Here is a 27,683-nt window from a genome sequence, read left to right on the forward strand (position 1 = left end):
TCATCCTAACTTTAGTATTAAGTGAGATATCTTTACACTTCTCGTTCCTTCATAGTTGCACTTCCAAGCCCTAGTCTTCTTCTGATTTCTTTACTGCACTCTTCATTCTCATTAATGACTGAGGCAAGCTCTTCCACATTCCATTTCCACAGCAATGCAGCAAAAAGAGAAAGTGCCATGATAGCACTGTGAAAATTGGACATCTGCCTTGTTTCACAGCTATACACAAGAGGGTCACCTGTTTCGAACTTATTTGACGATGGAGATTGGCACCTTGGATAATACCATTAAAATGTGGGTTGAAACCTGGAGTGAGGTCTTCTCTCCACTGGCATAGAAGCCAACAGCATTCACTAATAGAGGGAAAGAAAAAGGGCACCAAGTGCCTGTTCACACCACACAATTATAGCACTTTGAGTTCACTTTATCTTCCATGGCTTCATCCTATGGAATCCCAGGATGTCTGGGATAGTATTAGAAACCTCCCCAAACTTTGAAGCTAATGAATCAAGAAAATGAGCATATGACTAAAAAAATAACCATATCGTAAGTTTCATCCTATGCTCTCGCACAGATTTGAGGTATTGTTTTTTCCTACGATGTATTTCCCCACCCAAGGACATCATGTTGCCCTTTCTGCAGTGTAGACTGCCAGACATATGAGCTGCTTTCTACCAGTTTGGTCCAAGGTTATGCAAAGCCTGAAGGTGCTGGACCAGGAATTCCTTTAGCATTGAGTTCATCTTGGATTGCACCATGTCTACCCGAGGACTATATAACAGTCATTCAGAAAGGGAGAAACCATCAGCAGAGAAGCTCCCGGCTCAACTGTCCACCACAACTGTCTTCCCAGGAGAACATCAGCCTAAGGTGAGTGACAGGAGAGACATCTTCTATGTCTTGACAAGAGGGCTCTTCCAGGCTGGAGATTAGCGTATGGAGAGCAGAGTGTTTTTATAGCTTTTAAGATAAAGAAATGAGCAAAATGTTCATCAGTGAGGACAAGCTGTAAATGCAGTACGTAGAAAGCTTAAAAATAAAGAATTCAGAGCTGTGGTTGACCTGTTAGAGAAGTGATAACGGGAATCGATGTGAGTTTCAGAATGGAAAACCTTGGTTAAGCCATCAGTGGAAAAGTGAAAATTTGACTTCCAGTTAATTCATAGGTTGAATAGCAACAGATGGGGAGAATGAGGAGGGGGTTCAAAACATAAGCCTGGATTCTATTTCTGGTGCTGGCTAAAATAGAATCATCAAATCAATAGCATTTAAACTGGGCTAGTTGATGAGTGGTAATGGGAGTTGTAGTTCAACATCTGCAACTCCTATTGGTCCTGGTCAGTATCGCCAACGGTGAGGAACAGAGGAAGGTGAAGTCCATTCCCATCTGAGGGCAGCTGTACCTTACCCACCACATCTTAAATATCCAAAAATATGCTTATCTTACAGCCTAAACCTTCATAGACCAGAGTCCACTTCTCTCCTTTATGAAATGTAACACTATAATAAATGTGTCAATCTTCAAGGTGTCTTGATTGTTGTCTTTAGAAGACTGGACTTCCTACTGCACAAATTTAAATTTAAGGATCTCTCTTCTTTCTCTAATTTTCTGGTTCCTAGACAATAAAAGGAGTACAAAATTGGAGTTCTAAGAGGAAATAAAATGTTTCCTTCCTTTCTTCACTAGACTGGTTGAATGGCAATCAGAAATTATAACTCTTGAATTTATCATGCCTTTTCTTCTCAAAGGTCAACCAGAAGATGGGTTTCTTCAGCTACCTCACCTTCTGTCTTCTTGGAATCCTCTTCTCCAACCCTTTTTTGGGAGGTGAGCTGCTAAACAAATATTCCCATTTCTGATATTGGGAGGATAAACAGTTAGCTAGTGAACTAGAAACATAATTGTTCTGTTCTGTCTAGTCTTGTGACCTGAAGCAGAACTTATTTCTTGGTTGCAAATAGATAATCTGAGACCCCAGCGATGCCTACAGATTTCTCTGAGGGAATTTTGGGGAGTGTAAATCCATGCCACCGGTGGGAAAATTAGATTTTGGAGGGCATGCTAAAAATTGTATAATTTTCTAATTGTTCTTCCTTCTCTCATTTTCTTTTCTTTTTTGCCCTCATCTTCCTCTTCTCCTGCAGCTGAGGCAGACTCCTGTGCTAGAGAGTGGCTGCAAAACCAGGGGAACTGCTATGCTTACTTTGATAATCAGTTATCATGGCAAGAGGCAGAGGTATGAAGCGTTTCTCACCAACCCAGGTTTGATGTAATGTGTGATGTACAAGTTAGATTTATGTTTCTTCAGACCTCCCACATATTAAAACTTCAAGGGGGACAACATTTGTTAACTCCACAAAGATTAACTATGTTTCTGGGGAGCTTGAACTCTGTACCAATCCTGCTTTGGGAAGATGAGTATGCCAATATTGTTTCCCATTCTCCATAGGATAGGAGACGGGTTGTAATGATGCCTGTGTGAGACATCTCCTGATCCAGAATCCTGTCCATTAGACTATGTCTCCTGCACCAATGCACAAATGAAATAAATTTAAAATATGGCATTCAGTTTTGCAGTAGTCCTGCTGATGAAATATGGCAATGGGAGACACTCTTGGTTTTCTTCTCCATCCTCAGATTGAATGCCAGAGCTATGGCCGTGGGGCTCATCTCGCCTCTGTCCTCACCAAAGCAGAGACCCTTCTGGTGGCTGAACACATCTCCACTTATCAGAAAGAACGAAGCAATGTCTGGATTGGGCTTCATGATGTCCGTCAGGTAAACCTCTCTCTTCTCCATGGTTATCATGACAGATTTGTAGCTCTCTGGCCAGGGATCAGCTCAATGATCTTTACATGCAACCTGTTCTATCTCATTTCAACAGACCGGGAAATGGAGGTGGGCTGATGAGTCAACCTACAACTACAAGTCCTGGATGAGCCACCAGCCAGACAATTATGGCAGTAATGAATACTGTGTGGAGTTGCGATTTTCCACAGGTAAGAAAGGAACAAGAATGATCTCATAAGGACATCTGTTCCTGGAGTCTTTGTAATTTTTCTTAGCCACTTTTGGGCCAGATTAACATGTTACCTAATTCATACAAGACCAGTAGCTCTGAGATATGCTACAATCCTGCATCCTCAGCAGTAGCCAAACTGCACAAACCTAACGGTGTGTGAATTTCATTATTTATTTATTTATTTATTTCTGAAAATAGCGACTGCAAACCATGCTCTATGTCATGTATTCCTTTCTACAGTATGCTTATGAAAAAATTGTAAGGCCAAAATTTGGAAAAATTAGGGAAGCCTTGGCAAAAAGACTCAGGAAGGATAGGTTTAGAAAACATTAAAAAAGATTTTTTTTTAATGTACCTCATCATTTCTGAGCCAGAGTGGCATAATAGTTTGAGCATTGAAGACCAGTGTTTGAATCCACACTCAGCTGTAGAAACCCACTGGGTGACTGTCGGAAAGTCATACTCTCTCAGTCTCAGAGAAAGGGAAAAAGCAAACTCTGAACAAATCTTACCAAGAAAACTCCATGACAATTTTGCCTTAGGGGCTCCATAAGTCAGAAATGACCTGAAGGCATGCAAAAAACAGCATGATTTCTTTGACTTCACCTTTGACTTCATAATGATTTCTACCATTTTCCATCCACCCACCTTGCTCTAGACTCAAAGTATAATGAGAAAGAGGCAAGAGGGAGAAGAAATAACATTTTGTCATGTCTTCTTGATTTTAGGTTTCACACAGTGGAATGATGCTCAGTGCAAGAGACGCAATGCCTACATCTGCAAGCATGAACTCTAGAAACTCCCAGCTGGAATTGCAGAGATATTTTCTCAGCTATCACTACATTCTCTCCTCTCCTGAAATGGGAAACGTAAGCCCTCATCCACCTACTTCAAAACTGCATTTCTGAAAAGCTGCTCCATTGGTCACCTTCATCTCCTGTACTGTTTTTTGTTGCTATATCATAGTTTAATATTAATAAATTCTTTCTGATGCATATATTTTCTGGAGTGTTCATCTTCAGTCCCACCATCCTCCTCTAACATAACACAACAAAACATGTAAAGGAAAACAGCCAGCACCTGCTTTACTACTTTGACACTTGTTCCTGCACAAATTAGCTCTATCAAAGGAACATGTCTCCCTTTCCGTCAAGCAGCCAGCATACATTTCGGGGATTATTTTATGGCATAATAAATGTTCTTTAAAGCAGTAGCCAAGTTAGCAGAAACTTCTGGGAGTTTATCTGGAAGATCAAACCTTCACTGTTTTAGAACAGAGGAGGGCAGACTGCACTTGTGAGATCATCATGGTCTTTCATCAGAACCCCAAAAATCCCCTAAATGAAGGAAGAGGAAAAATAGTGGCTTGCTGTTACCTATAGAGCCCTGTGGTGATCCACTCACAAGGATGGGCCACATCCAAAATACAAGACAACATCAGAGTTACTACAGAAGATGGAGTCCAGAGCTGCTGTCACACTGCAGAACTAATGCAGTTTGACACCACTTTAATTGCCAAGGCTTCATTCTATGGAATCTTGGGATTTGTTTGTTGTGATCCCAGAGCTCTCTGACAGAGAACGCTAAATATCTCACAAAAGTACAAATCCCAGAATGCCATAGCATTGAACCATGGCAATTAAAATGGTATCAGATGACATTAATTCTACAGTGTAGATGCAGCAGTTTTAGGTTTTAGAACAAAAAGGATGCACTGATGGATTGATGCTGTTTTAAAGAAACGGAAAGCATACATCTGCTAACGTTAGAGAAGAGGCTAACTCCCCATGCTTGCACAGAAAGATTATCAGCTGGAAAGCAGAGAAACCAGAACCAGTAACATTACGATCCTTATGCCCTAGACTGTCCATCATCTGCTCCAAAAGGCCTCATGCTCTTTCAGCTCATTTGGCATCAACTGCAGTATGCTGAGGACAAGGACTGAAAATGAGAGGAAGAGAGAGAAACTGGAACATTTGAAGCAGCTTAAAATGTAGGATGGCAGAGCATGAATCACACTGTCTCTGTCAAATCAGAACAGTTGGTGGGTATTGTCTTACAAGGGGAAGGACTTACACAAGACACAGCAATTCTGCATCCACCACACAGCCCCAAACTTTACCTTTCATTACATGCCACCAAAACAACAACAAATAGTGCTTAATATTTAATGAACAATCTGCAAAGTAGTTCTACTCCACCTTGGAGTAGTGGAGAAAAGACCAAAAAACGGCTCTGTTTTTCCCATGATCTTCTTAGAAACTTTGGCTCATCTCTCTAAACAGGTCCATGTGTTGAATCATACAATTGTGTGATTCCACAAGAAATTTCTGCCATGTGAACAACATGCAAAGTTGAATACCACAGCAGTCACAATGTGTATGTTATTAGAGTAGAGAAATATATTGTACCGCTGCTAGCAACTGGTTGAATTATTATTTGATTAATTGTTTTGTTTTAAAAAATTTAAAAAGATCTTGGACTCTCAAGATTGTCTGAACAAAAACATTTGTCTCTGTGACCTCTCACTTTGGTCTCTGTGACCACTTCCTAGTGAAGGAGATTCTGATGATAGAGGAAACACAAAAATTGGCACAGATTGCTTGGAGAATAGGTGGCCTTGGGTACAGGAAGACATTTCATGTAAATGTTGCCACTACATTACTAGGGAAAGGGTGTGAGGTGCTGTGTTTATTTTATTGCATTTACAATGTATTCCTGGGTATTAATTATTTGCTCTGAACCACACAGATACCAGGCAATCATATGTTCTGAATACCATGGAAAGGCAGTATGTACACATTCCTTTTCTGATAAATAGAACTATGGTTCTATATACAGCAGGGGTGGGTAAACTGCAGGTTATAAATGGTGCCATCTTCTTCTTTGCAGGTTTTTAAATAGAGAGTGGGTGACCATTTGTCAGAAGTGCTTTGACTGTTTATTCCTGCATGGCAATCCTGGGTGGTCCTTGTGGTCTCCTACAATTCTATTATTCTATAAGGCCCATGAAGTATAACAAGGGCATTTCTAATCCCCATTGGAAAATAGCACCCCCAAAAATGTTTATGCAAAAACAATCAGAAAAATGTTGCCCTCAAATGCCCCCCAGCACCCTTAGGAAAGTAAGAATCTGCCATATTCTGCACTGGCTAGACATCTTCTAGAGTTCGGCATTCAGTTCTGGATGCCTCATTTTAAGAAGGATTCCTGCTGCATCTACACTGCAGAAATAATGCACTTTGACACCACTTTAACTGCTATGGTGTAATGATATATAATTCTGAGACTTGGTGGGACACTAGAGCTCTCTGATAGGGAAGGCTAACTATCTCACAAACTACAGATCCCAGAGGATTGTTACCCCTGCACACCTGGGAAAGAAGAAGCCTCGATTATTATAGGGCAGGGGTAGACAATTGTACAAGAGCAAAAGAACAATTTTCTACCCTCCATCCTGCAGCCCACCGAAATACAGCTTCCAAATCTCTGTATCTTCATCTAAATTTTTCCCAAAATGGTGAGAAGTAATGTTGGATCAATTCTTATTTTCATTTTGAGAAAGATTCCAAACATTGTGACTTTGGGGGGATTATCATAAATTTACCTTCTCCCCCCCCCCAAAAAAAAAATTGGAATATGGGAGCTTTGAGATATTCCAGAAAATCAGCAAAAATAGGGTTCAAGTGTCATATCCAGCCCAAGGCCTGCACTTTCCCCATCCTTGCCTTCAAGAAAGAGCTATATGTTGCGTTTACTTCAGGTCTGATGGTTGGTGCAATGAGCCATTTTCAACCAAATTAATGCCCATATTTATGCAAAACAGGGTCAGCATTTCCTCCTTCCTTGAAGCAGTTGGTTTGTCTTGGTATTGCATCATCATGTTTGCCCAGCAAGTGTATAACAGTCAACTAGAAAGGGAGAGGCCATCATCGGGAAAAGCTCCCAGCTCAGCTGTTGACCACACCTATCCACCCAGGAGAACATCAGTGCAAGGTGAGTGGGTGGCTGGGGAGACATCAGGGTTCCTCCGACATGAAGAATGAAATATCTACAATGGCTTTTTGACAGGGCAGTGAGCAAGACCTCATCAAAGACTCATGAGAAATCTTGCTAGAAGTCTCCTAAGCAAAGTTAACCTCACTTAGGGCTTTTTCATTCTACAGAGTTATTACATTTTGGGCCTGACCAGACAGGCCAAAATAAAGCTGCTTCGGGTCACTGTGGAGATATGCTGTTTAAATGATGCATGCATCCTAAGAAGCGAGAAGCCACACCAAAGCCATGCTCCAGTCCTAAGGACTTGAGCGCAGCTTTGGCACAGCTTCTGGGCTCTTAAGATGTGTCATTTAAACAGCATACCTCCAAAGTGACCTGAAGCAGCTTTATTTTGGCCTGTCAGTTTGGTCCCTTTGATACTATTTTAACTCCATGGCTCTTTTTCTACAGAATCCCAGGATTTGCATTTTGGTGAAGCACCTGAGATCTCTGGCAGAGAATTTTAAATTCCCAGTGAAACTGCAAATCACAGAATACCAAAAAATGTACCCATGGCAGTTAAAGTAATCTCAAAGTACCATGATTTAGTACCTTGAGGAAGGCCATAGTGTGGATTAACATCATCAGGAAAGCACCACAGAACTAAGAAATATGCTGAGCTGTCTAGATTGGTTAAATATACAAGAGCAAACATTAAGTGACTCAAGGATGGTTTCAAATTTGCAGATTCTAATCCCAGATTTTAAAAAATGCAACCTCAGGCATCTGAGTTTATTAAGAGGAACCCAGAAATTCAAATGCCTGCGGTTGTATTTTTTTTAATCTGGTATTTGTCCTGCATAAAGATGGACTATATGCAGGACAGAATTTCAGTATCTGGCTGAGTATATGAAACAGAGGTAGAAGAGTACAGACAAAGAGCCTCATGATGCCCATGAATGCCATTTTTAGGTCCCCAGGACCTCAAAAATTGAGAAACTAGCTTTTTGCCCCCAAACACCCCCTAGGTCACACAGGGGCAATGTTACTACATTTTCAGCTTCCCGTTTGAACACCATTTGAGGACTAAGAGACAACTTTTAAAAAACAGAAAGTGATTCATAACCTGGGACATCGGAGGAAATTTTTCTTTTAAAAACCTAAAACATTGGGAGGAGGCAGGAAAGCCCTCTAGGATCACTCAGGTCCCAATCCCTAGGAGCTGCATATTCTCCACTTATCCCAATTTGGCAGGTACAAGTCCCAGTTAATCCTCTATCATCCCATGTTTTCAGCTACTTTTAAAATATCCCAGTTTCTCTTTCCTCCTTCCACTTCCCCCCTTCATCCACAGCTTACTTAAATGGCTGCAAAATGAACTGACAGTTAAAAGTAGTTTGCAAACTGCTGCACCTTCTCCTAGCTTGTGTATTCCTCCACATTAATAACTTTCCCCATCTTGACCACACTCTGATGTTGCTTCACCACACATGTCCCAGTTTCCATCTGCAAAACGTTGGGAAAATATGCAGTTGCTCACCCCTATATAAAGTATACAAATCACATGTTCTGTATCCTATCATCTTGTCAGGATATATTGCCCACAATTAATAGCAAGCAAACTCATGACCTGGGTGTCCTGGAATAAAACAGATGGAATGACACTTTAAAGCATATGCTACAATGTATTTGCTCCCGATTCATGATATATATTGGATGAAAACAAGATGTCCTGTAGGCTGTTCCCTATGTTTATATCTCAAACTAGGTGAGTGTACTTTTGTTGTAGTTTTTCTCCTAGTAGGAAGGAACTGAGGCATATCAAGGGCATGTTACTCAGTACCTTCCTTCCTTCCCACTGGTCCTGCATTGGATGAGAAGAAGGAAAAGAGGGACCAGGAACAGAGATCTGATTTACCTGAAAATCAATGTAAATCTACTAAAGTTAAAATACTGCACAGAAAATACATACCTAACAAGCTTCTTGTTCTTCCCTCTGACCCCAAATGTCAACTAGAACATGGGACGCCTCACCTACTTGATCCTTTGCCTTTTTGACATCCTGACCTTCACTCCTTTTCCAGGAGGTGAGTCTGCTTAACAGATATTTAGATTATGTTTACAGTTAGCAAGTAGATCTAGGGTGCTGCCACACTGCAGAATTAATGAGGTTTGGCACCACTTTAACTGTTGTGGTTCCATCCTATGGAATCCTTGGATTTGTAGTTTGATGTGGCACCAGAGCTCTGTGATAGAGAAGGCTAAATATCCTACATAACTACAAATCCCAGGATTCCATAGCATTGAGACAGGGCAGTTAAAGTGGTGTCAAACTGCAGTGATTCTGTAGATGCAAATCTGGATAAGTAACATCTGTCTTTAGATCCTATTGGTCAGCATAGGCTACTACCATACTGGAGAATTAATCCTGTTTGACTGCTTTAACTGCCATGGTTCCATCCTCTGGAATCCTGAGATTTGTAGTTTTGTGAGATATTTAGCCTTCTCTGTCAGAGATCTCTAGGGCCACAATAAACTACAAATCCCGGGATTCCATAGGATGGAGCCATGGCAGTCAAAGTGGTGTCAAACTGCATCATTTCTGCAGTTCAGATCTAGCCCAGGAGGTTCATATGTCACTCTTGGTGTCTATGGGACCCACATACTGGGTCCATAATGTGCTTTGATTTTCTGGTACCTATTTGCTTTTTTGAATTTACTCATCCAGACGAGGAACTGTAAGGCTTTTCAATATTTGTTAATATTGCTGAGGTCCACTTGACAAAATAGAAAGCAGAGCTGGAGTTACGGAGATATGGTTCAGAAGCAATTTCTAAGACAGCCCTGGAAAGCAGTTGATATGTGTAATGCAAAGAGGATGATCCTCTGGACATTGTTAGATTTCATTTCCCAGCAGCATGGTCAGTGGTCAAGGACAATGGGAATTGGAGACCGATGTTCACCCCCATCTAAATACAGCAAGGCTTCCTTCCTTACGATATTTCTAAACATCTTCTGACCAGCTTGTCCTACATTTTCTCATTTATCTGTCTCCATGTAGCTGAGGCTGATTTCTGCGCCAGGGGCTGGCTGCAAAACCAGCGCAACTGCTCTGCGTATTTCGATAGAAAACTGACATGGCAGCAAGCTGAGGTAAAAGAAATTGCTCACCCACCCAAATCTGATACGGCAGGTCTGTATTTTGGGCTCATGGTGCATGGAAGAGAACACAAAGACCTGACTCCTCCTTAATCGTTCCAACTTATGGAGACCTGTTGAATAAATTGTTGAATGGTGAGTCAACCTAGATTGACCCATTGATTCAATTGATTCAGTTGGTCTACTCTAGTCAAGACAAACAAATGGATCCAAGGCAAGGAGTTTAGATACAATGCTAATCTTTAATCCTGAAATGAGATAGATTTAAAAGTCTCAAGGTCCAATTTCCTTAGAATGATTCAAATTGACATCCTCCTTAATTGAACTGTGTTAACATTCCAGAATCGAAGTATATTCCCGGGATATAAGGGGAGGACAGATATCAAGAAATACTCATTTCGGTCAGTTGGTATGTCTACCGTGATTAATTCAAATTCTATAAACAGGATGTAAAAGAAAATAAGAACTGAACTAAACCAAGCCAATATCAGCCTAGAACATAACATAGAAACTATGGGCCTCTAAATGCCCATAGATTTGATCAGTTATGACTCCCATCATTCTTCACCACTGGCCTAGCCTGCAGTGGCTGATAGGAACTGGAGTCCAACAAAATCTGGAAAGCCATAGGTTCCCCAACCCTGATCTAACTCAATACAGTAAGCCCTTGGTATCCACTGGGGCTGTGTTCTAGGACCCACCATGGATGCTGGATTAACCATGGATTAACAAAGTTTGGGAAAGTTACTCTTTTCAGGCTTAAGTTCCCAGAAACCCACAGCCTGCACAAGCAGGGATCTGCAGGAGCTGTAATCTAAAACAACTGCAACTTTTCTTTGCTCTGCTCATTAGTCCCCATCAGCTGAGATTCCAAATATTTTCTGATGTGAAATAGATTTAGGTGGCTCCTCTCAATTGGAATTTTGGGAGTAAGAGAAGTTTTGCATTTCATAAAGTTGAACTCAACAGTCTTCTGAGTTGCAATATTCCTGTGACTGGAATACAATTTTGTAAGTAAAACTCTTCCACTTTTCCTTCTTGGCCCCCAGATTGAATGCCAGAGCTATGGCCATGGGTCCCATCTGGCCTCCATCCTCAGCGAGTCAGAGACAAACCTGCTGGCCCAACACATCTCCACTTACCAACAAAAACCAAGTGATGTCTGGATTGGACTGCATGATCCCCTTGGGGTGAGCCTCTCTGAACTGCCCAGGAAGTTCAGATTATCACCATTGACCAGTGGTGGCAGCTTGACAATGTCATTCTTTGTTTACCGCAAGTGTTTTCAAGTCAACAGGATGATGTAGCAGCCAAAAAGAGTAAATGCAATTCTGGGCTTCATGAACAGGAATATAGAGGGAAGTAGTAGTCCTACTCTATTCTACTTTGGTCATAACTGACCTAAAATACTGAGTTTGGTTCTGGGCACCACAGTTAAAGAAAGATATTGACAAGCTGGAAACAAAGCCTTATGTGGACCAATGTAGAGAGATGGGTATTTTCAGCTTGAGGAAGACCAAAAGGTGGCATGATGTTGTTAGCTGCCTTCAAGTTGACTTTGACTCATGGCAACCCTGTGAATGAAATGTCTCCAAGCCCCCATCCTCCGTAGCTCTGTTCAGGTCCTGTAGCCTCAGTCCCATAACCTCCCTGACTGAGTCTTCCTCTCTTTCTACTGTCTTCAACCTTTCCTAGCATTATTGCCTTTTCTAATGGATCATGCCTTTTCATGATGTGGCCAAAGTACGACAGCCTCAATTTAGTCATCTTGGCTTTCAAGGAGAGTTCGGGATTTCAGGCTTCTTTTCTTCCTATCGGTTTTCTTCACATGATAGGGATCACAACTCTGCTTCTACAATTTTGAACTTAATGCAGTCATGTCACACCAGGGAAACATGTCCAACTGCTTCCCTTGGGAAACTTATAGATGCTTAGGACTCCAAGATGATTCTAGTTAAAAATGTCTTCCATTACTGCAGAACAGAAGATGGAGATGGGCTGATGAATCTGTCTACAACTATGAGGCCTGGAAGCACTACCAGCCAAGCAAATCCAACATGAGCATACACTGTGTGGAACTGCTTCGATCCACTGGTAAGGAAACCCATTCTCAGGAACTGAGAAAGGATAAGGTTTGTATCTACAAGAATCATACTCCAAACCCCCTATGGATGCCAGGCAGTGTAGATATACACATACATTAATCACATAAATTAATCAAATAAGTAAGATGATAAAAATTCAAAATGTGTCATAAAAGTTTTAGTTATCCTTGCCTCCTTAGTTTTGACTGTTACAAATTTTTGTATTCACTTTTTTCCTTTAAAAAATTTATCCTTGGACCATGAGTACTTGATGCTTTTCTTTTTCATTATCAAAGTCTGAGGTTTTTCACCTAGTGAGACCAGAATGAATACTTAGAGAAAGGCATCTTACAAACTAAATTGTGTCTTGTCTTTTGCATTTTAGCTTTTAAAAAGTGGAATGATGCTTTGTGCAAGAAATTCAATGCCTATGTCTGCAAGTACCAACTCTAGAGAAGGCTGCAGCTCCCATCATGCCTTCCTGAATCTAACTGAACAGAAGAACAAGAGAGATCAGCTAAATAGCAGACCCTCACTGCAGTGCTGTCACCATCTCACCATCGTCCATAGAGCAACCCACTCCATTCCACCTGCTTTCTTCCAAACTCCTCCTTGAAGCAATTGCCTCTTTGGTCTCTGTCTTCCCTTGAAACCATTTCATGGTTACAGAGAAAATGGCTAAATCTTAATGAACCCTTAAATAAATCTTACCTGTTCTGTTTCTGTCACTCTTTGCATTCCACTTTCTCTTGGGGTTACTATATGTAAAGAAGGATTTGCATCTTTTTTGTATAAGAGAGAATATGAGCAAAACCATCTTGTGTCAGCCCAGCATGGACAAGCTATGCCTGCATAAATTGAAAGCCCAGAAACTCCTGCCACCATTCTTATTATGCCAGCCATGCTAAAGAGCTTTCCTGAAACACCCTTCTACTGCTCCTGCAACATTCCCCAGAAATGCACAGACCACTTTGGCCTCCCCAGACCCACTTAGGGGCTATGCAGATTTCCCCTAAGGGGTGACATGGAGCTGTCCCTTTCCTGGCTGGATTGAGGCCACAGCAACCTCACACCATGGCCCTGTCTGGAGCGGCGCATGGCATCATGATGCTCAGGGGGCGGAGTTAGAGCATCCAGCATCAGGACACTGAGCCCTGACTCCACCCACAGGCTGGCGCTTTCTCCGGTCTGTACAGGCCCTTAGTTAGCCTACACACCATTGTCTCATCCTGTCTCATTTCAGCTCATCATGGTGCAGTGGTTAATGCCAATACTGCAGCCACAACATTGTGAATACGATCCCACAGGGCTCCAGGCTGACTCAGCCTTCCATCCTTTCATAGGTCGGTAAAATGAATACCCAGCTTGCTGGGGCCGATTGGCTTACACGTTGAAAACAGCTTAGAGAGTGCTTAGTTCACTATGAACTAAATATAGAAATGTAAAATGCAATTGCTATTGCTATTGTTGTACCTGGTGCCTATCTTCCCTCCTACAGTTGGGAGTGTAAGAATATGTACTCTGTGAACAAATGAGAAGGAGGAGGAGGAGGAGGAGGAGGAGATGATGATAATGACATAAAAGCTGAAAAGCTACAATCATACTTCCATAGAGTACATCTATACCGAATACTAACACTACAACAAGTTGTGTATCTGCCAATGTGCTTGCTTATTGTCCCATTGTGCTAGGAGAATAGCCTGTGGCTGTTTTTGCCATCCAAGCGAATCAAGTGGTGCATTAAAGGCATTCAGAAAGTACCACCCAAGAATGTGCAACCTCATGGCTAGAAATCCTGTTGGTTAGTCCCAATAAGAGCTGATCCATTGAATCAACAGTTGTATGGCATGTCAACATCTAGGTAAATCCAACTGATTCAACGGTTCTACTCTAGCTGAGACCAACAATAGGATTTAGGCCCATGTGAAATGGTTACACTTTTAGAACTCAGCATGATGGGAATATGTTCATTGCACATTGGCCCAAGAATACAATTGCAGGGACAAGGTATAAGACTCAAACAGAATTTCAGGCAAGAAGAGGGCTGATCCATCCAACCAACAGTCCACCTGGTCCAACATTCTTTTCCCACAGCGGCCAAGTAGATGCCTCCAGAAAGCTCACATGAAGGATCTCCTGTTCATGTTACCCAACATGTACATACTCCCTTGGATCCCAGAACAGGAAGAAAGATGAAGAAAGAAATTTTTTTTTTATCTTGGAGAGAGTATGGATCATAGAATCATGGAATCATAGAATCATAGAGTTGGAAGAGACTGTAAGGGTCATCCAGTCCAACCCCCTGCCATGCAGGAAATCCAAATTAAAGCATCCCCAACAGATGGCCATCCAGCCTCCGTTTGAAGACCTCCAAGGAGGGAGACTCCACTACACTCCGAGGGAGTGTGTTCCACTGTCGAACAGCCCTTACTGTCAGGAAGTTCCTCCTAATGTTTAGGTGGAATCTCTTTTCCTGCAGTTTGCATCCATTGCTCTGGGTCCTAGTCTCTGGAGCAGCAGTAAACAAGCTTGCTCCCTTCTCAATATGACATCTCTTCAAATATTTAAACAGGGCTATCATATCACCTCTTAACCTTCTCTTCTCCATGCTAAACATCCCCAGCTCCTTAAGGCGTTCCTCATAGGGCTTGGTTTCCAGACCCTTTACCATTTTAGTCGCCCTCCTTTGGACACTCTCCAGTTTCTCAATGTCCTTTTTGAATTGTGGCGCCCAGAACTGGACACAATATTCCAGGTGGGGCCTGATCAGAGCAGAATATAGTGGCACTATTACTTCCCTTGATCTACTTCTATTGATGCAGCCTAAAATCGCATTGGCCTTGTTAGCTGCCGCATCGCACTGTTGACTCATGTTCAACTTGTGGTCTACTTGGACTCTTAGATCCCTTTCACATGTTGTCTCCTTAAGCCAGGTGTCCCCCATCCTATATCTGTGCATTTCATTTTTTCGCCCTAAGTGCAGTACCTTACATTTCTCCCTGTTGAAGTTCATTTTGTTAGCTGTGGTCCAGCTTTCTAGTCTATTCAGGTCATTTTGAATTTTGATCCTGTCCTCTGGAGTATTAGCTATTCCTCCTAATTTGGTGTCATCTGCAAATTTGATAAGTATTCCCCCAATTTTTTCCTCTAAGTCATTGATAAAGATGTTGAACAGTACTAGGCCCAGGACAGAGCCCTGTGGGACCCCACTGGTCACTTCTCTCCAGGATGAAAAGGTGCCATTGTTGAGCACCCTTTGGGTTCGTTGGGATCAATTATATTTAGTGTGTGTGTGTGTGTGTGTGTGTGTGTGCCTCCAAGTCACCTGTTGACTTATGGCAGCCCCATGAATTTCATAGAGATCTCTTATTCCATGGATATTCATAGGTGGTTTGCCAGTGCCTTACTCTTAAGTAGAGCCAGTTGCACCTGGTATTGCTTGGCACTACCTCATCCAAATACTAACCAGGCCTGACCCTTCTTAGCTTCCAGTTTAGGCAGGATCAGATGCCTTCTGGGCAAATCTTAACCATAATGTGACTGATGATGGAGCTATCCACCCTGTTTCCAAAAAGGCCCAACACACTCATCTGAGCAAAACTTGACAAAATCAGAGCCTGGAAAATTGGTTTTTTGGACTATAGCACTCAAAATTGACCTTAACATCTAGGAGATTCTGGGGGAAATAGAAATAACTTTCCCTAGTTCTAGCCAATCTGGGTTCATTGAGCAGGCAAGCACCATTATCACTAGGCAATTCAATCATAAACACCACAAGTTCCATTTTAACCAGAATATTCTTTTTCTCAGCAGTCCAGAGGGATCCTACTTACTGGCCAAGGAGGCCCTTCTGGCTTTCTAGGCCATAGAAATAAAAGCACAAAGTATTTTTTGATCTGGGAAATGTTTCACACCCAAAGAATGTGAAGACTATAAGGTAATGATATCAGCATATACACACTGCTCCTTTTGGTTTGTCATTGCCTTTCTATGAAGTATAACCTATGGTGCCTGGTATTCCTTAGTGTTTTGCCATCCAAGTCCTAACCAGGCCCAACCTTGCTTAGGGCTTGCTGAGGTGCAAGTTATGCTAATGATGTGTCAAGTGGGGCCAGCCTTTACTGAATGGGGTCAGCCCATCCATTATTCATAGCCTTTTCAAATGGTCAGTACCTACAGGCAATAATGTAGATTTGAGTCAATTGACTCAGACTCAAGTAAGAATGAAGTCGCTTCAATGACTTGACTTGCTCAGTTCCACAATAAATGACAAAATAACTCAACTTGACTCATGACTAGTATATTTTTAGTGACTGACCTGTTGGCCTTGGTTCAATTTCATAACATATTCATAACATTTCTTGAAAGAGAACAACAAGTGCATTTGGCAATAGGCTTATGATGGAAAGCTTTTCATATTACTGCACTTCTATCCACCTTTCTCCCAAAATATTTAACTTCAGTAATAAGTTAAAAATAAATTTTAGATATTAAAAAGTTTTTAAAACTATGTACACCATATTTGGGGTTTGTTAATAAAGCCCAAAAGATTTGATGAACAGCCATCTTTAAGAGCAGACCCATTGAAATCTCTAGTATGTAGCATTAGTCAAGATTAATGTGAGGCCCACTGGTTTCAAAGCGCACACTGAATCCGACTCTAACTTGTTATCTGCATTCACCACCACTTAACACGCAAGTTTAAAGTTTATTTGTTTTGACACATATTTCCTTATTTGAATAAAGAGATATATATTTTCCTTCTATACATGTGATGGCCTGCCTTAAGTGTTCCATCTTCCATCTGTCTGGATTATGTTTATGCAAAACTGAATTAGGATTTCCTGATTGCACATATCCTTCTCTGAAATCACCACTTCTGGCCAAGGAAGATATAAACCACAAAGGAGAGAGCATTGCGAAAGAGACACCCTGTTCACCTGTCTACCCAGGAGAAGACCAGCACAAGGTGAGTGACTGAGGAGATGCCCTGGAGGTCTTGAGTAAAAGGGTTCCTCAAGGCTGCAGAACAGAGGGAGAAATACAAAAGATTTACTATGGCTTTGAGACAGAGCAATGAATCAGGACTCAGCAATAAAGACATCTGGAAAACTGAGCTAGAAGTCTTAAAAACAAAGAGAAGAATATTTTTCATTTTATTAATATGGAAGGAAATGGGAGGAATATGGAAGGAAATGAGTAGCTTCATTGAGAACAGAATAGAAAAAGATTATGGAATTGACGAGGATATTGAAGTTTAGATAAAGGTTAAACCAAGGAGAGCCAATCCAAATTAATGTACGACTGGTGAAGGTTAATTTATGACAGTGCAGATTAAAATGTCAATATAACAAGAACAAAGTAAAGGAGTCAAGATTCAGTTACTCGGCATCACAAGGGGGTGCGGGAGACACAGACCACACCAGGTGATACCTCAGAGGATATGAACACCCGGTCTGTCCAAGAACTCCATTGGCCATTCCCCTCTGCCAGCCAGAGTGCCTCTGCCATCCATCAGCTGTGGTCAATGGTAAGGGTGGAGTGCTGCTGCCACCTAGACCTTATTCAAGATCTGTTGGAGCAAGTGGAAAAAGTCTGTTAGGCAGCCACACCCCACCCTCACTGGAGGCCACTGGTGTGAAAGGTCTATGTTCTCACTCTGGTGAGTCTGCTGGCCAGGTGAGAAAGTGAGTCACCTCCCTCTCCCACTCACCCAGCAGCTCTGCCAGACCCAGGAAAGTCTATGGGACAGCAGGAGCAGCCCATGTTAACAAGAGGCTGCTGGTGGGAAAGGGCTGCTTTCCAGGTCTGGTGAATCTGTGGCCAAGTAGGAAAGTGAGTTGCTACCCCCTCTGCTCACCCAACAGCTGTGCCAGTCCTGCAAAAGGGTACCAGGTGGCAGCAGTAACCCATCCACACCAGTGGCCATAGCCAGTGGACAGCAGAGGCACCCTGGCTGGCAGAAGGGGTGGCCTGGGGTTCTGCCAGCCAACCTGGCAGTGATATCATAATTTGCCAGACAAGGGTGACACCACTGTTCAGATGGCTTCATCACACAGGAAGGTACAGTGTTGGTTTCTTGTAGATAAATCTGGAAGGGTGCAATATTCATTCTCAGATACACACTTGGAAGCAAACACAGCTACTGTGGAATGTAATGGGTGGAATCATGACCCATAAAAGTCTAACTTTTGTCCCTCTTTATGACATGATATCAAAACATAACTATCAAGATCTACACTGAGATTGCATAGAACAAATAACTATATGCAGAGTGCCGCAGTGACTGTGCTATTCAACCTTAATGTTGAATGTCAACATTGTGCAATCCAACACACAACCCAGTGCGTAGCCACATTTTCAGCTCCACCACATGAGCAACTTCTGAAATCTTGAACTGAATGCAGATCTTCTACATCGAAGGGAGATGTCCAACTACTTCCATGGAGGAACTTACACAGGCATAAAACACCATCATTATTCCAACAGACATATTCCCGTTAGATCCTATCCAAAACTCACAGTGCTCACCTTCACTGCAGTTTTCTTTCTAATACTACCAATGAAAGGCATTATGATAAATAACTTATTTAGTTTCTCCTCATTGTTTTGGCTTGAATGTCTTCTCTTTTTTTTCCATCTCCCTTAATGGACATTCAGAAGATGGGACTCTTTGCCTATGCCAGCTTATGCCTTTTTGGCCTTCTGCTCTCCAGTCCCTTTCCAGGAGGTAAGTCCTCTAAAGTAATATCAAGATCTATCCCATTTTGGAAGCAAGGTGGGACATAGATTCAATAAGTAAATACAATATAATAAAGAATAATAAATTAAATAAATAAATATTATTTTTGAAGTTGATAGGGGTTTGATAAAAGGTAGCTGCAGATAGTTGTTATTAATCTTTGGATACCTTTAGTAAACCAATTGCTATTTGTTCTTTCAAATAAGACTATTTGTTAAGTGAATCAAACACAATGCCTAACAAAATCAGATTTTCATTAAACAGGTGGGGCAGCCCTTGAATACCACTTTTGCACCTCAGAAAATCCGTCCATTTCTCTCAACCTCCACTGCCAAGGTTCTGGTCCATGCCTTGGTGGTCTCCCGACTAGATTACTGCAACCTCCTTCTCGCAGGACTTCCTCTTTCTCTTCGTCCTTTAATTTCCTTTCAGCATTCAGCAGCACACATCATCACATCCGCACACCACTTTAACCATATTTCTCCTTTATTATCATCCCTTCATTGGCTCCCCTTGCCCTTCCATATCCAGTATAAGCTTATATTGCTAACTTTTAAAGCCCTGCATGGGCTGACCTGTCTTTATTTATCTGATCTTCTTTCTCCGTACATTCCCACTCATACCCTCCATTCTAGTAATCAAGGTTTCCTGTCCCAGCCTAGGATCTCTACTGCCCCTTCCTGGATTCGTCCCTTTTCACGTGCTGTCCCTCACTCCCTGGAACCTTCTTCCCCCACAAACACAGCTCATCATTTCATTGACCACCTTTAAATCTGAGTTGAAGACCACCCTGTTCAGGGAAGCGTTCCCAGGCACTGTGTGAATATTTATCTGATATTTGATTAAATAGTTGATGTTGATGTTTTAATTGTTGCCTGCTTTTTTAACTAATTCTATTTTATATTACTACCTATTGTTTATACAGTATGTATTTTGTAGATTGTATGCCATTGGCTGGTTTTATATTTTTATTGATTTGATTATTTATATGTAAAGTGCTGTGTACATTTACAGCACTATATAAATTAATAATAATAATAATAATAATAATAATAATAATAATAATAATAATAAATTCCCCAAAGCTCCTCAACCCACATTCAATATATAACTTATCCCTGATTTATGGGGCTGGACAAGATGAAAGGGTTACCAATGTTCATTCATTGCAGCATAGTTCCACCATATATTCATTTCTGATGTCCAGTGGTCCATGAGGTCCTGAAAATAGGTCCACTTGGCCTTTTCACAATGAGGTATATGGTGCCATCAATTATTGGCTCAGAGAGGGAAAACTGAATGGGGTTGGTGTGGGAAAGCCATGTTTCCTGAGTTACATTTCATAGAAACAGAGTTGGAAGAGACCACAAAAATCTTCACCCCTTTCTACCTGCCACAGAGATAGAGAACCTGTGGCTCTCCACATGTTGACAGACTCTAACATCTGTCCATCTTAGATAGAGTGGTAAATTGTTCAGATATGGTAACGCCTAGAGGGCAGACAACACCTGAAGTACCACAGAATGTCCACCCCTGAAGTAGTTGAATAAGGATTTCCTACTTAAGAATGAATATATAAAGCCCTAAATGGCTTGGCCCAGGATACCTGAAGGACCGCCTCTCCCCGTACATTCCGCCCCGCACCCTCAGAACATCTGGGCAGCAACTACTTAGGGTTCCCGGGGCGAGGTTTGTCTCCACTACCAGGAGGACATTTTCCATCGCCGCCCCGGCCCTTTGGAACACGCTGCCCACAGAGCTCCGCTCAGCTACCTCCCTGGCCCAATTCAGATGGGATCTTAAGACCTTCCTGTTCAGGACTGCATTCCCTGAATAAGGTCCTATAGGCCTCCCCCGCCACACTGGCAATGGGACTGGCTAACCTGGGGCCTTTTGTTTTTATGTTTTCTGTAATATTGTAATTGTTGTATGGTGTATGATTTTAATGTTTATTCTCTATTGTATTTTAACTGCTGTAAACCGCCCTGATCTGATGGAAGGGCGGTATATAAATAAAAATTTTATTTATTATTTATTATTATTGATAATATCTTCTCCCATAATGTGTCCTGCATTCATCTTCCTTTCTCCTTGTAGCTGAAGCTGCCTCCTGTGCCAGAGGCTGGCTGCAAAATCAAGGGAACTGCTATGCTTATTTTGACACCAAGATGACATGGTCAGAAGCTGAGGTAAGAAACATTTCCCACCATTTAAGATGTGAATTTTGTATCTTCAGTTCATGGGCTCCAAGGAAGGGAACAAAACAGAAGGAATTCAGAGGGAATAAAGCTTGAAGCAGGTGTTGAACTGGGGTTGAGATATGTTAAATTTGGCATGTAGACCTATAATCTGTAAAGAATATAAGAACCCAACCAAAAGAGACCAGTAGTTATGGCCCAGGTGTGAGAATCATATGACTCTTCAAAATCTTTGAAGCCTGTTCGTAATTCAGAGCCAATTTTGTGCAAAATTTGCACATTATTGTTTTGCACAGAAAACAGCATTTCCTACACAGAAAGTAATATTCCTGCACAGAAGTGTTATTTTCAGCATACATATATTGTTTCCTATTTAGACATGCTGTTTTCTGTATTAAACAACCACATGTAGATTTAGTGCAGAATATATCCTGAAACACAGAGATTCTTCCCACTCTGGGATTCTTCTTGTTGAGGTTTCTTAACATTTGAAAAACATGTTGTTGTTTTTTAATTTTAAAAATTAAATATTTCTATAGTAATCAAGCTCCTTTCCTGCTAGTCACTGCCATACCAGTTTTGCAGCAGTTTCTACCATGAAGTTGTTTCAATCACTCAAGACAGGGTCCCCTGAATGAAAATTCTGAAAGCAAACAGTCTAGAGAAGCAATTGAAAGTGTTACACTCGAAGAACTCAAATTCTGCTTGTGTCCCTTTGTGGGAAGATGACCATGTCAATAAAACTCATTTACCATCCTTTCTCTGTCCTCAGATTGAATGCCAGAGCTATGGCCGCGGGGCCCATCTTGCCTCTGTTCTCAGCAAGGCAGAGACCGCTCTCATCGCCCAACACATCACCGCTTATCAAAAACAGAAAAGCCATGTCTGGATTGGACTCAATGATCCTCTTCAGGTGAGTCTTGCTCTTGCTCTGTTTTGCTCAGAAATTCTCATCATCACTGGCTGAGGAGATTTTAGGGACTTAATTCCACACATATCTCAGAAATACTCCCAGAAATACTCTGGAGAGAGTTTGATGATTCCTCTTATTTTCTCCAGAAAATAAGGACTGAGGAATAGGAGTAAGGAGTAAGAGGTTTTTACAAGAGTAGGAGTTGGAATAAGGAGTAACAAAATATATATTTGTTATGCCTTATTCTTGTTATTATATTGTATGTGCAAACACAAAAAATGTTTTTATTGTATTGCACTGGGGAAGGGACTGGGAGGCAAAGAGAGACACTTGGGCCCCATTCCCACTGGCCTATAACGCGAATAAGGACGCGAATCATGGGTGCATCATTTCCATTTGAGCGCACATTCGACCCGCATTGCTCCGATATCATTCGCATTGAAATTCAAATCTGAATTGAATTATCCTGAAAAACCCGAATTATAGGTCGATAAACTGGTTTAAAAAAACAGTGGCTTTTTAGCAAGTTTTCCTGTGCCTCCTGAGTCTGATTCGGGGCAAATGAATGGGAACGAAAGGGTGTCTGACTCAGGAACCTGGAGATGGGAGGAGCAGCGCTCAAGGGACTGGCCTGGGTGTGTCACCCTCTTTGTTCTCTTTCTGCATCGTCAGCACGATTTTCTTCCATTCACATAGCCTTTCCCTCAGTGGATTGGGAAGCAGGGTACGGCGATTGCGCTACATTGAGCTCCAAAAGCAGTAAACACATTACTCCCCCTGCAACCTCCCCTCTGCTCCACATTCATAGACCAATGTGTGAGGAGAGCCATTGAACACCATTTTTAACTATTATTGTTTGTTTTTTTTTTTGCCTCTGCCTGAGCACCTGAGCAGCAGATGGGCTTTGCAGTACATGCCTGCATGATCGCCACCCAGACAGCCCAGGAGCAATGGAGGAGGCAAGGGGATTTGGGGGGAATAGAGGCACCTCTTCTCTCTTTCCCAAAGGGAATCTGGGGAGACACAGAAGAGCCTCAGATGCAAAGGGATTTGAGGGGAATAGAGGCTCCTCTTCTCTCTTTCCTAGAGGGAGTCTTGGGAGACACAGAAGAGCCTTGGATGCAAGAGGTTTAGGACAAATAGAGGCTCCTTCTCTCTTTCCCCAGAGGAACTATGGAGAAGACACAGAAGAGGCTGGGACCCAAAGGGATATGGGGTGATTAGAGGCTCCCTTTTCCCTTTCCTGGAGGGGAAAAGCGCCTAAACAGTTGATTGGCTATAACGTCAAATGTTTAAGTGCTTGATTGACAGCTGCTTTAAAAAAAAGAGGTTTCCAGAATGGGGAGCAAAATAACTTGCTTCAAATTACCACAGGGAAAATACCAATGGGAACGAAAACAGGGGTTAAAAAAAAGGGTCTGTTTGCACCCGTTTTTAATGGGAACGATGGGTCAGATTCGAGTCAGAATCCGAGTCAGAATCGCAGCAAAATAAGCCACTTTTTTTGCCCAGTGAGAATGGGGCCTTACACATACACACACTTCAGCCTTACAAAGCAACCAGGGCTTTTCCCCAGGGCTGGAGAGTAGGAGAAGGAGTAGGAGTAACATTAAGAAAAAAGTATCTTACTCTGGAGTAGGATCAGGAGTAACCCCAAAATCACCACTACTCCCCAGCCCTGATTTTCTCTTTTTCAACACAATTGCCCCAGCCAGTACCATATCCACATTGGTAGTCAGGTTTCCAGAGGAACGTTGTGGTTTCTTATCCCAACCATCTCTTTCTCTCTCTAGATATTTCCTTTGCAAACCAACTAAGGGTGGGAAAGTCTATCAATGCTGGCTTCGCCAAATATCCTCACTTCTCCAGTTGCAAGTTCGTTTCAGCCTACACTTGCATTGGTTCTTAAGTGTTAAAAAATTCATCTAAAAAGTAGTTAAGATGAAAAATTACCTGCAATTTTGTGCCATTTTCCCTAACATGCTCCTTTTCCCCCCATATGTGTATATTGCAAGGATTCCCCCAATATACACTTGGGATACAGTATTTCCCAATATGCACATTTTGTTTCATTTGGATTCGTTCTTTTGTTTGTTTCTTTTCATTTATTTTTTATAGATCAAAAATTATACAAGACAAGGGGGAGAGAAAGAAAACCAAAGAAAACTAAAGTGCACAATGAAAGGAAAAGAATCAAAGCAGAATGGAGAGGGGGAATCTAAGCATAATGTTCAGCAAAACATCTCAGATGTCCAAATAAAAAATAGTTATATAAAGCTGTCATATATATGCTACATGTTCCAAGGCTGAAAGCTGTGGTAGGCAACTGTGATAATCCAGGGCACTACATTAGTATCTCAGGAGACCTTGGAGGCCACACATACTACACTGCAATGCACACACAAACACACTCAACCAAACATTTTGCCCCCAAATCCCTCTAGGAGTCTCCATATTTTTATGCTGACTTGGATCATTTGAAGCCCTGTTCTTCCTGTTTCCTTGGCCCTAAATTAGTCCAAGGAGGTAAAACATGGTGGAACTGCCCCTCAACAGCCCCTAGAGGACATCTTGAAATCAAAGCAGGGGGAAGAGAAGAAGCCTGTTACACCATGTGACTGCCTATATCAGAAATGCAATGGGAGTTCAGTGATATTGGGAGCTTATTGATGGGTTTCTCCCATCAATGAAAAAGAAAGCCAGGGGGAGGGGGGCAAATGTGGTGAAAATACCCTCCTCATCACCTAGACAGTATTTTAGGACAAAAACATTGACCTCTGGAGGCTATGCACCCTGGTTGAGATGACTGTAAGGTCCACAATACATTGAATAATACAAATTGTGCATTTATGTTTCCATAGTTGCAAAAGAATTTGTTCAGCTACAATCAGGGCAGAGAGTATCTTGGTTAACTCCCAAGAAGAAGGCAGATAGTTCAAAAGCACATGGACATTAGAAAAAATTCAAAGACTGTTCCAGAACACAATTAATATTAGTCAAGGCCCATTTCCAAAAAGAAAGTGTAACAGGACAAAACCAGGCCAGATATATAAAAAAGCACCCTATGAAATGCAAAGTCAAAAATGAGAAAACTGGCTGAAACACTTTCTGGTGAGCTGTTCCTTATATAAGTGTGTATGTGTGTTTGCCTTCAAGTCAAAGGCTTTCTTAGGCAAGGAATACTCAGAGGTAATTTTGCTAGTTACTTCCTCTGAAATGTAGTCTAAAGCATCTGTGAATAAGTATGGATATGGTTGTGTCAGTGATTTCCAGTTCATTTGTAAGTTCGACAGGTCCAGATGGGCAAAGCTCTATAAACCTTTGGACCTGAGAAAAAAGTATATATCTCTAATAATCACAAAATGTGTCCCTCCTATTTCTACAGACCGGCAAATGGAGATGGTCTGATGAATCAGTGTACAATTATAATGCCTGGACCAGTTGGCAGCCAGACAACTATGGCAATAATGAATACTGTGTGGTTTTGACTGAATACAAAAGTGAGTAAACACTTTCTTGGTGGCTTATGACAAGAGCACCTTCAAGACATAGTTGCTGGCCTGGATCTACATTGGTAATGATCAAGCTTTTGTCCTACAGACACATTGTATCTCAGCTCCCAGTATCCTGGCAATTGGCCAAGGTAGCTGGGGCTTCTGGAAGTTTAAATCCAAAACACTTAGAATGCAAAGGTTTGAATACAAGTTCCAAATGAACCTCTACAGAGCTTATCACATCACTTGTAAAACCGGCTTACTTCTAGCTGGCTTACATCTTAAATCAGGCGGCATCCTGATGTTATCAGATGAATTTGACCACCTAATCTGCTGCCCAAGTGCATCCCAGGTCCATCCCCACTTTCAGGAGGGCTCCAGCAGCCATTTTCTTAAATCAGAAAAATCCTGGATTCAAAAAGAGCTGGGAGGAGCCCTCCTGGAAGCGGGGATACACCCAGGCAACAGATTAGGTGGTCAAATCCATCTGATAAAATCAGGATGCTGTCCGATTTAAGATTTAAGCCAGCTAGGGGTAAACTGATTTTACAAGTGATGCAATAAGCTCCCAAATAAGGTTCCAAATGAGTGTAATTCCAGGTGACAAGTATGAAAGTTTTTCTTCTTTAAAAGTATCCAGACCTAATTTTTGTCCTACTTTTTTCATGGACCCTGAAATGGAGGGGGAGCATCTTTAGGCACCTTTAAGACTAGGCTGCAAGGATTGAACTCACATAAACTGATCAGGTAAATGGGACCACCAATACTCCTATGCCACTCAGCCACATCATATCAACCAGAAGTGTACTAAATGATCAAGTACATACAGAGACAATTAGGATAGTCGCTATAGTTGCATCTCCCATGAACAGCAAAGGCTGTTTGCAATCTATTTTCTATACAAATGTAGGAGTAAGCAATAATGAATACAGAGAAGAAACTTCTAAGTACATATTGCATTTGTAAAAATCTTCAGATGGCATTCAGAAATGAATTACGGATTCATAACCTTGAGTTATGGTCCTATAACTGTTCTGTGTATTGAAAGACTGTGTAAAAGGCACCCCAGGCTACCTTAAGAAGCACCAGCCACAGCAGGCAAAGGAGGTCCACTTAGCCTCTGATTGACTGTTTCCTTCTTCAGTTGGAGGCTGTGCACACTGGCCATTAAAGCCGGCCTGGGGGCAAAGTCGGGGCATGGCGTCCATACGAAGCACGCCCGGACTCTGCCACCATGGTGGCGTGATGCAGCATGCCGCATCACATGGCACATGGCATCACGGTAGTCCTCTGGCACTGTGTCCACATGACGCAGTGCCAAAGGAGTGCTGTAAAGCTGTGATGTGGCAGCTATGGTGCCCTTTCCAGGGTGCAAAAAGGAGCTGCATTTTGTGGCCAGATTGGGGCCAGATCAGGGCCGCAGTGTGCAGTTCCATGGCCCTGATCTAGTGAAGATGGAGGCGGTTGCAGGCCACCCCTTCAAGGGTGGTCTGCACAGCCCCTTGGTTACTGCTGTGGTCATTCAAATGTGTTTTCACTGTTTTGTTTTGCATTGTTTTGTTTTAATAAAGGGAGGAGGAGGAGGAGGAGGAGGAGGAGGAGGAGGAGGAGGAGGAAAGAAATGTACTCCAAGTAGGCAGAATTAATAACAACCTATGTGCCAATGTTGGGCACATGCACTTTAACATCAGTTCTGGTTTCCTTGTTTGCATTTTAGATTTTAGAGAGTGGGGTGATGTGCCCTGTCGATCCTTGTATGCCTACATCTGCAAGCATGAGCTCTAGAGAAGACGGCAGCTTCCAATTATGCCTCCTTGAATGCTAAATGCTTGGATCAGCTGATCTCAGATTAAATGACCTCTTCCCAGCCCCCAAGCAGGCCACTGACCTTTCCCTCCACGTTCTTTCAAAAGCACCGTCAGATAATCTACTTCTCTACAGCCCTGTTGCCCAGCAGAGAATTAATAAATTCTTTCTTATACATGTGTTGGATGGTGCTGTTATGTCATTCCAAAATGTTCTTTCTGCACTCCTCCTTTGGTGGCTACAAGAAACAGCAGAGGGTTCCTCCTGGACTTTTCCGCTTTTGCAC

The 27,683-nt window shown here is 42.0% G+C and overlaps 3 protein-coding genes across 3 annotated transcripts; all 3 read left to right on the forward strand.

The window, feature by feature from the left end:
- Nucleotides 1–756: 756 nt before the first annotated feature.
- Nucleotides 757–3,819, forward strand: LOC149303931 (C-type lectin LmsL-like). The gene is made up of 6 exons (XM_089480485.1): nt 757–870; nt 1,750–1,828; nt 2,146–2,237; nt 2,639–2,779; nt 2,886–3,000; nt 3,752–3,819. Exons 1-6 carry the CDS (start codon nt 757–759, stop codon nt 3,817–3,819), a joined length of 609 nt encoding a protein of 202 aa, XP_089336611.1.
- A 5,202-nt stretch (nt 3,820–9,021) lies between these two features.
- On the forward strand, nt 9,022–12,697 carry LOC149303932 (C-type lectin-like). Its single transcript, XM_089480718.1, has 5 exons — nt 9,022–9,088; nt 10,063–10,154; nt 11,210–11,350; nt 12,140–12,254; nt 12,630–12,697. Exons 1-5 carry the CDS (start codon nt 9,022–9,024, stop codon nt 12,695–12,697), a joined length of 483 nt encoding a protein of 160 aa, XP_089336844.1.
- Nucleotides 12,698–18,907: 6,210 nt separating this feature from the next.
- On the forward strand, nt 18,908–27,376 carry LOC149303933 (C-type lectin-like). The gene is made up of 5 exons (XM_089480443.1): nt 18,908–18,974; nt 21,084–21,175; nt 21,957–22,097; nt 25,483–25,597; nt 27,309–27,376. The coding sequence occupies exons 1-5, from the start codon at nt 18,908–18,910 to the stop codon at nt 27,374–27,376; spliced, it is 483 nt and encodes a 160-aa protein (XP_089336569.1).
- The last annotated feature ends 307 nt before the right edge of the window (nt 27,377–27,683 follow it).

This window comes from Sceloporus occidentalis, unplaced genomic scaffold (genome assembly GCF_023333645.1).
Source record: "Sceloporus occidentalis isolate IW3139 unplaced genomic scaffold, rSceOcc1.0.p SCAF_14, whole genome shotgun sequence".
NCBI lineage: Eukaryota > Metazoa > Chordata > Lepidosauria > Squamata > Phrynosomatidae > Sceloporus > Sceloporus occidentalis.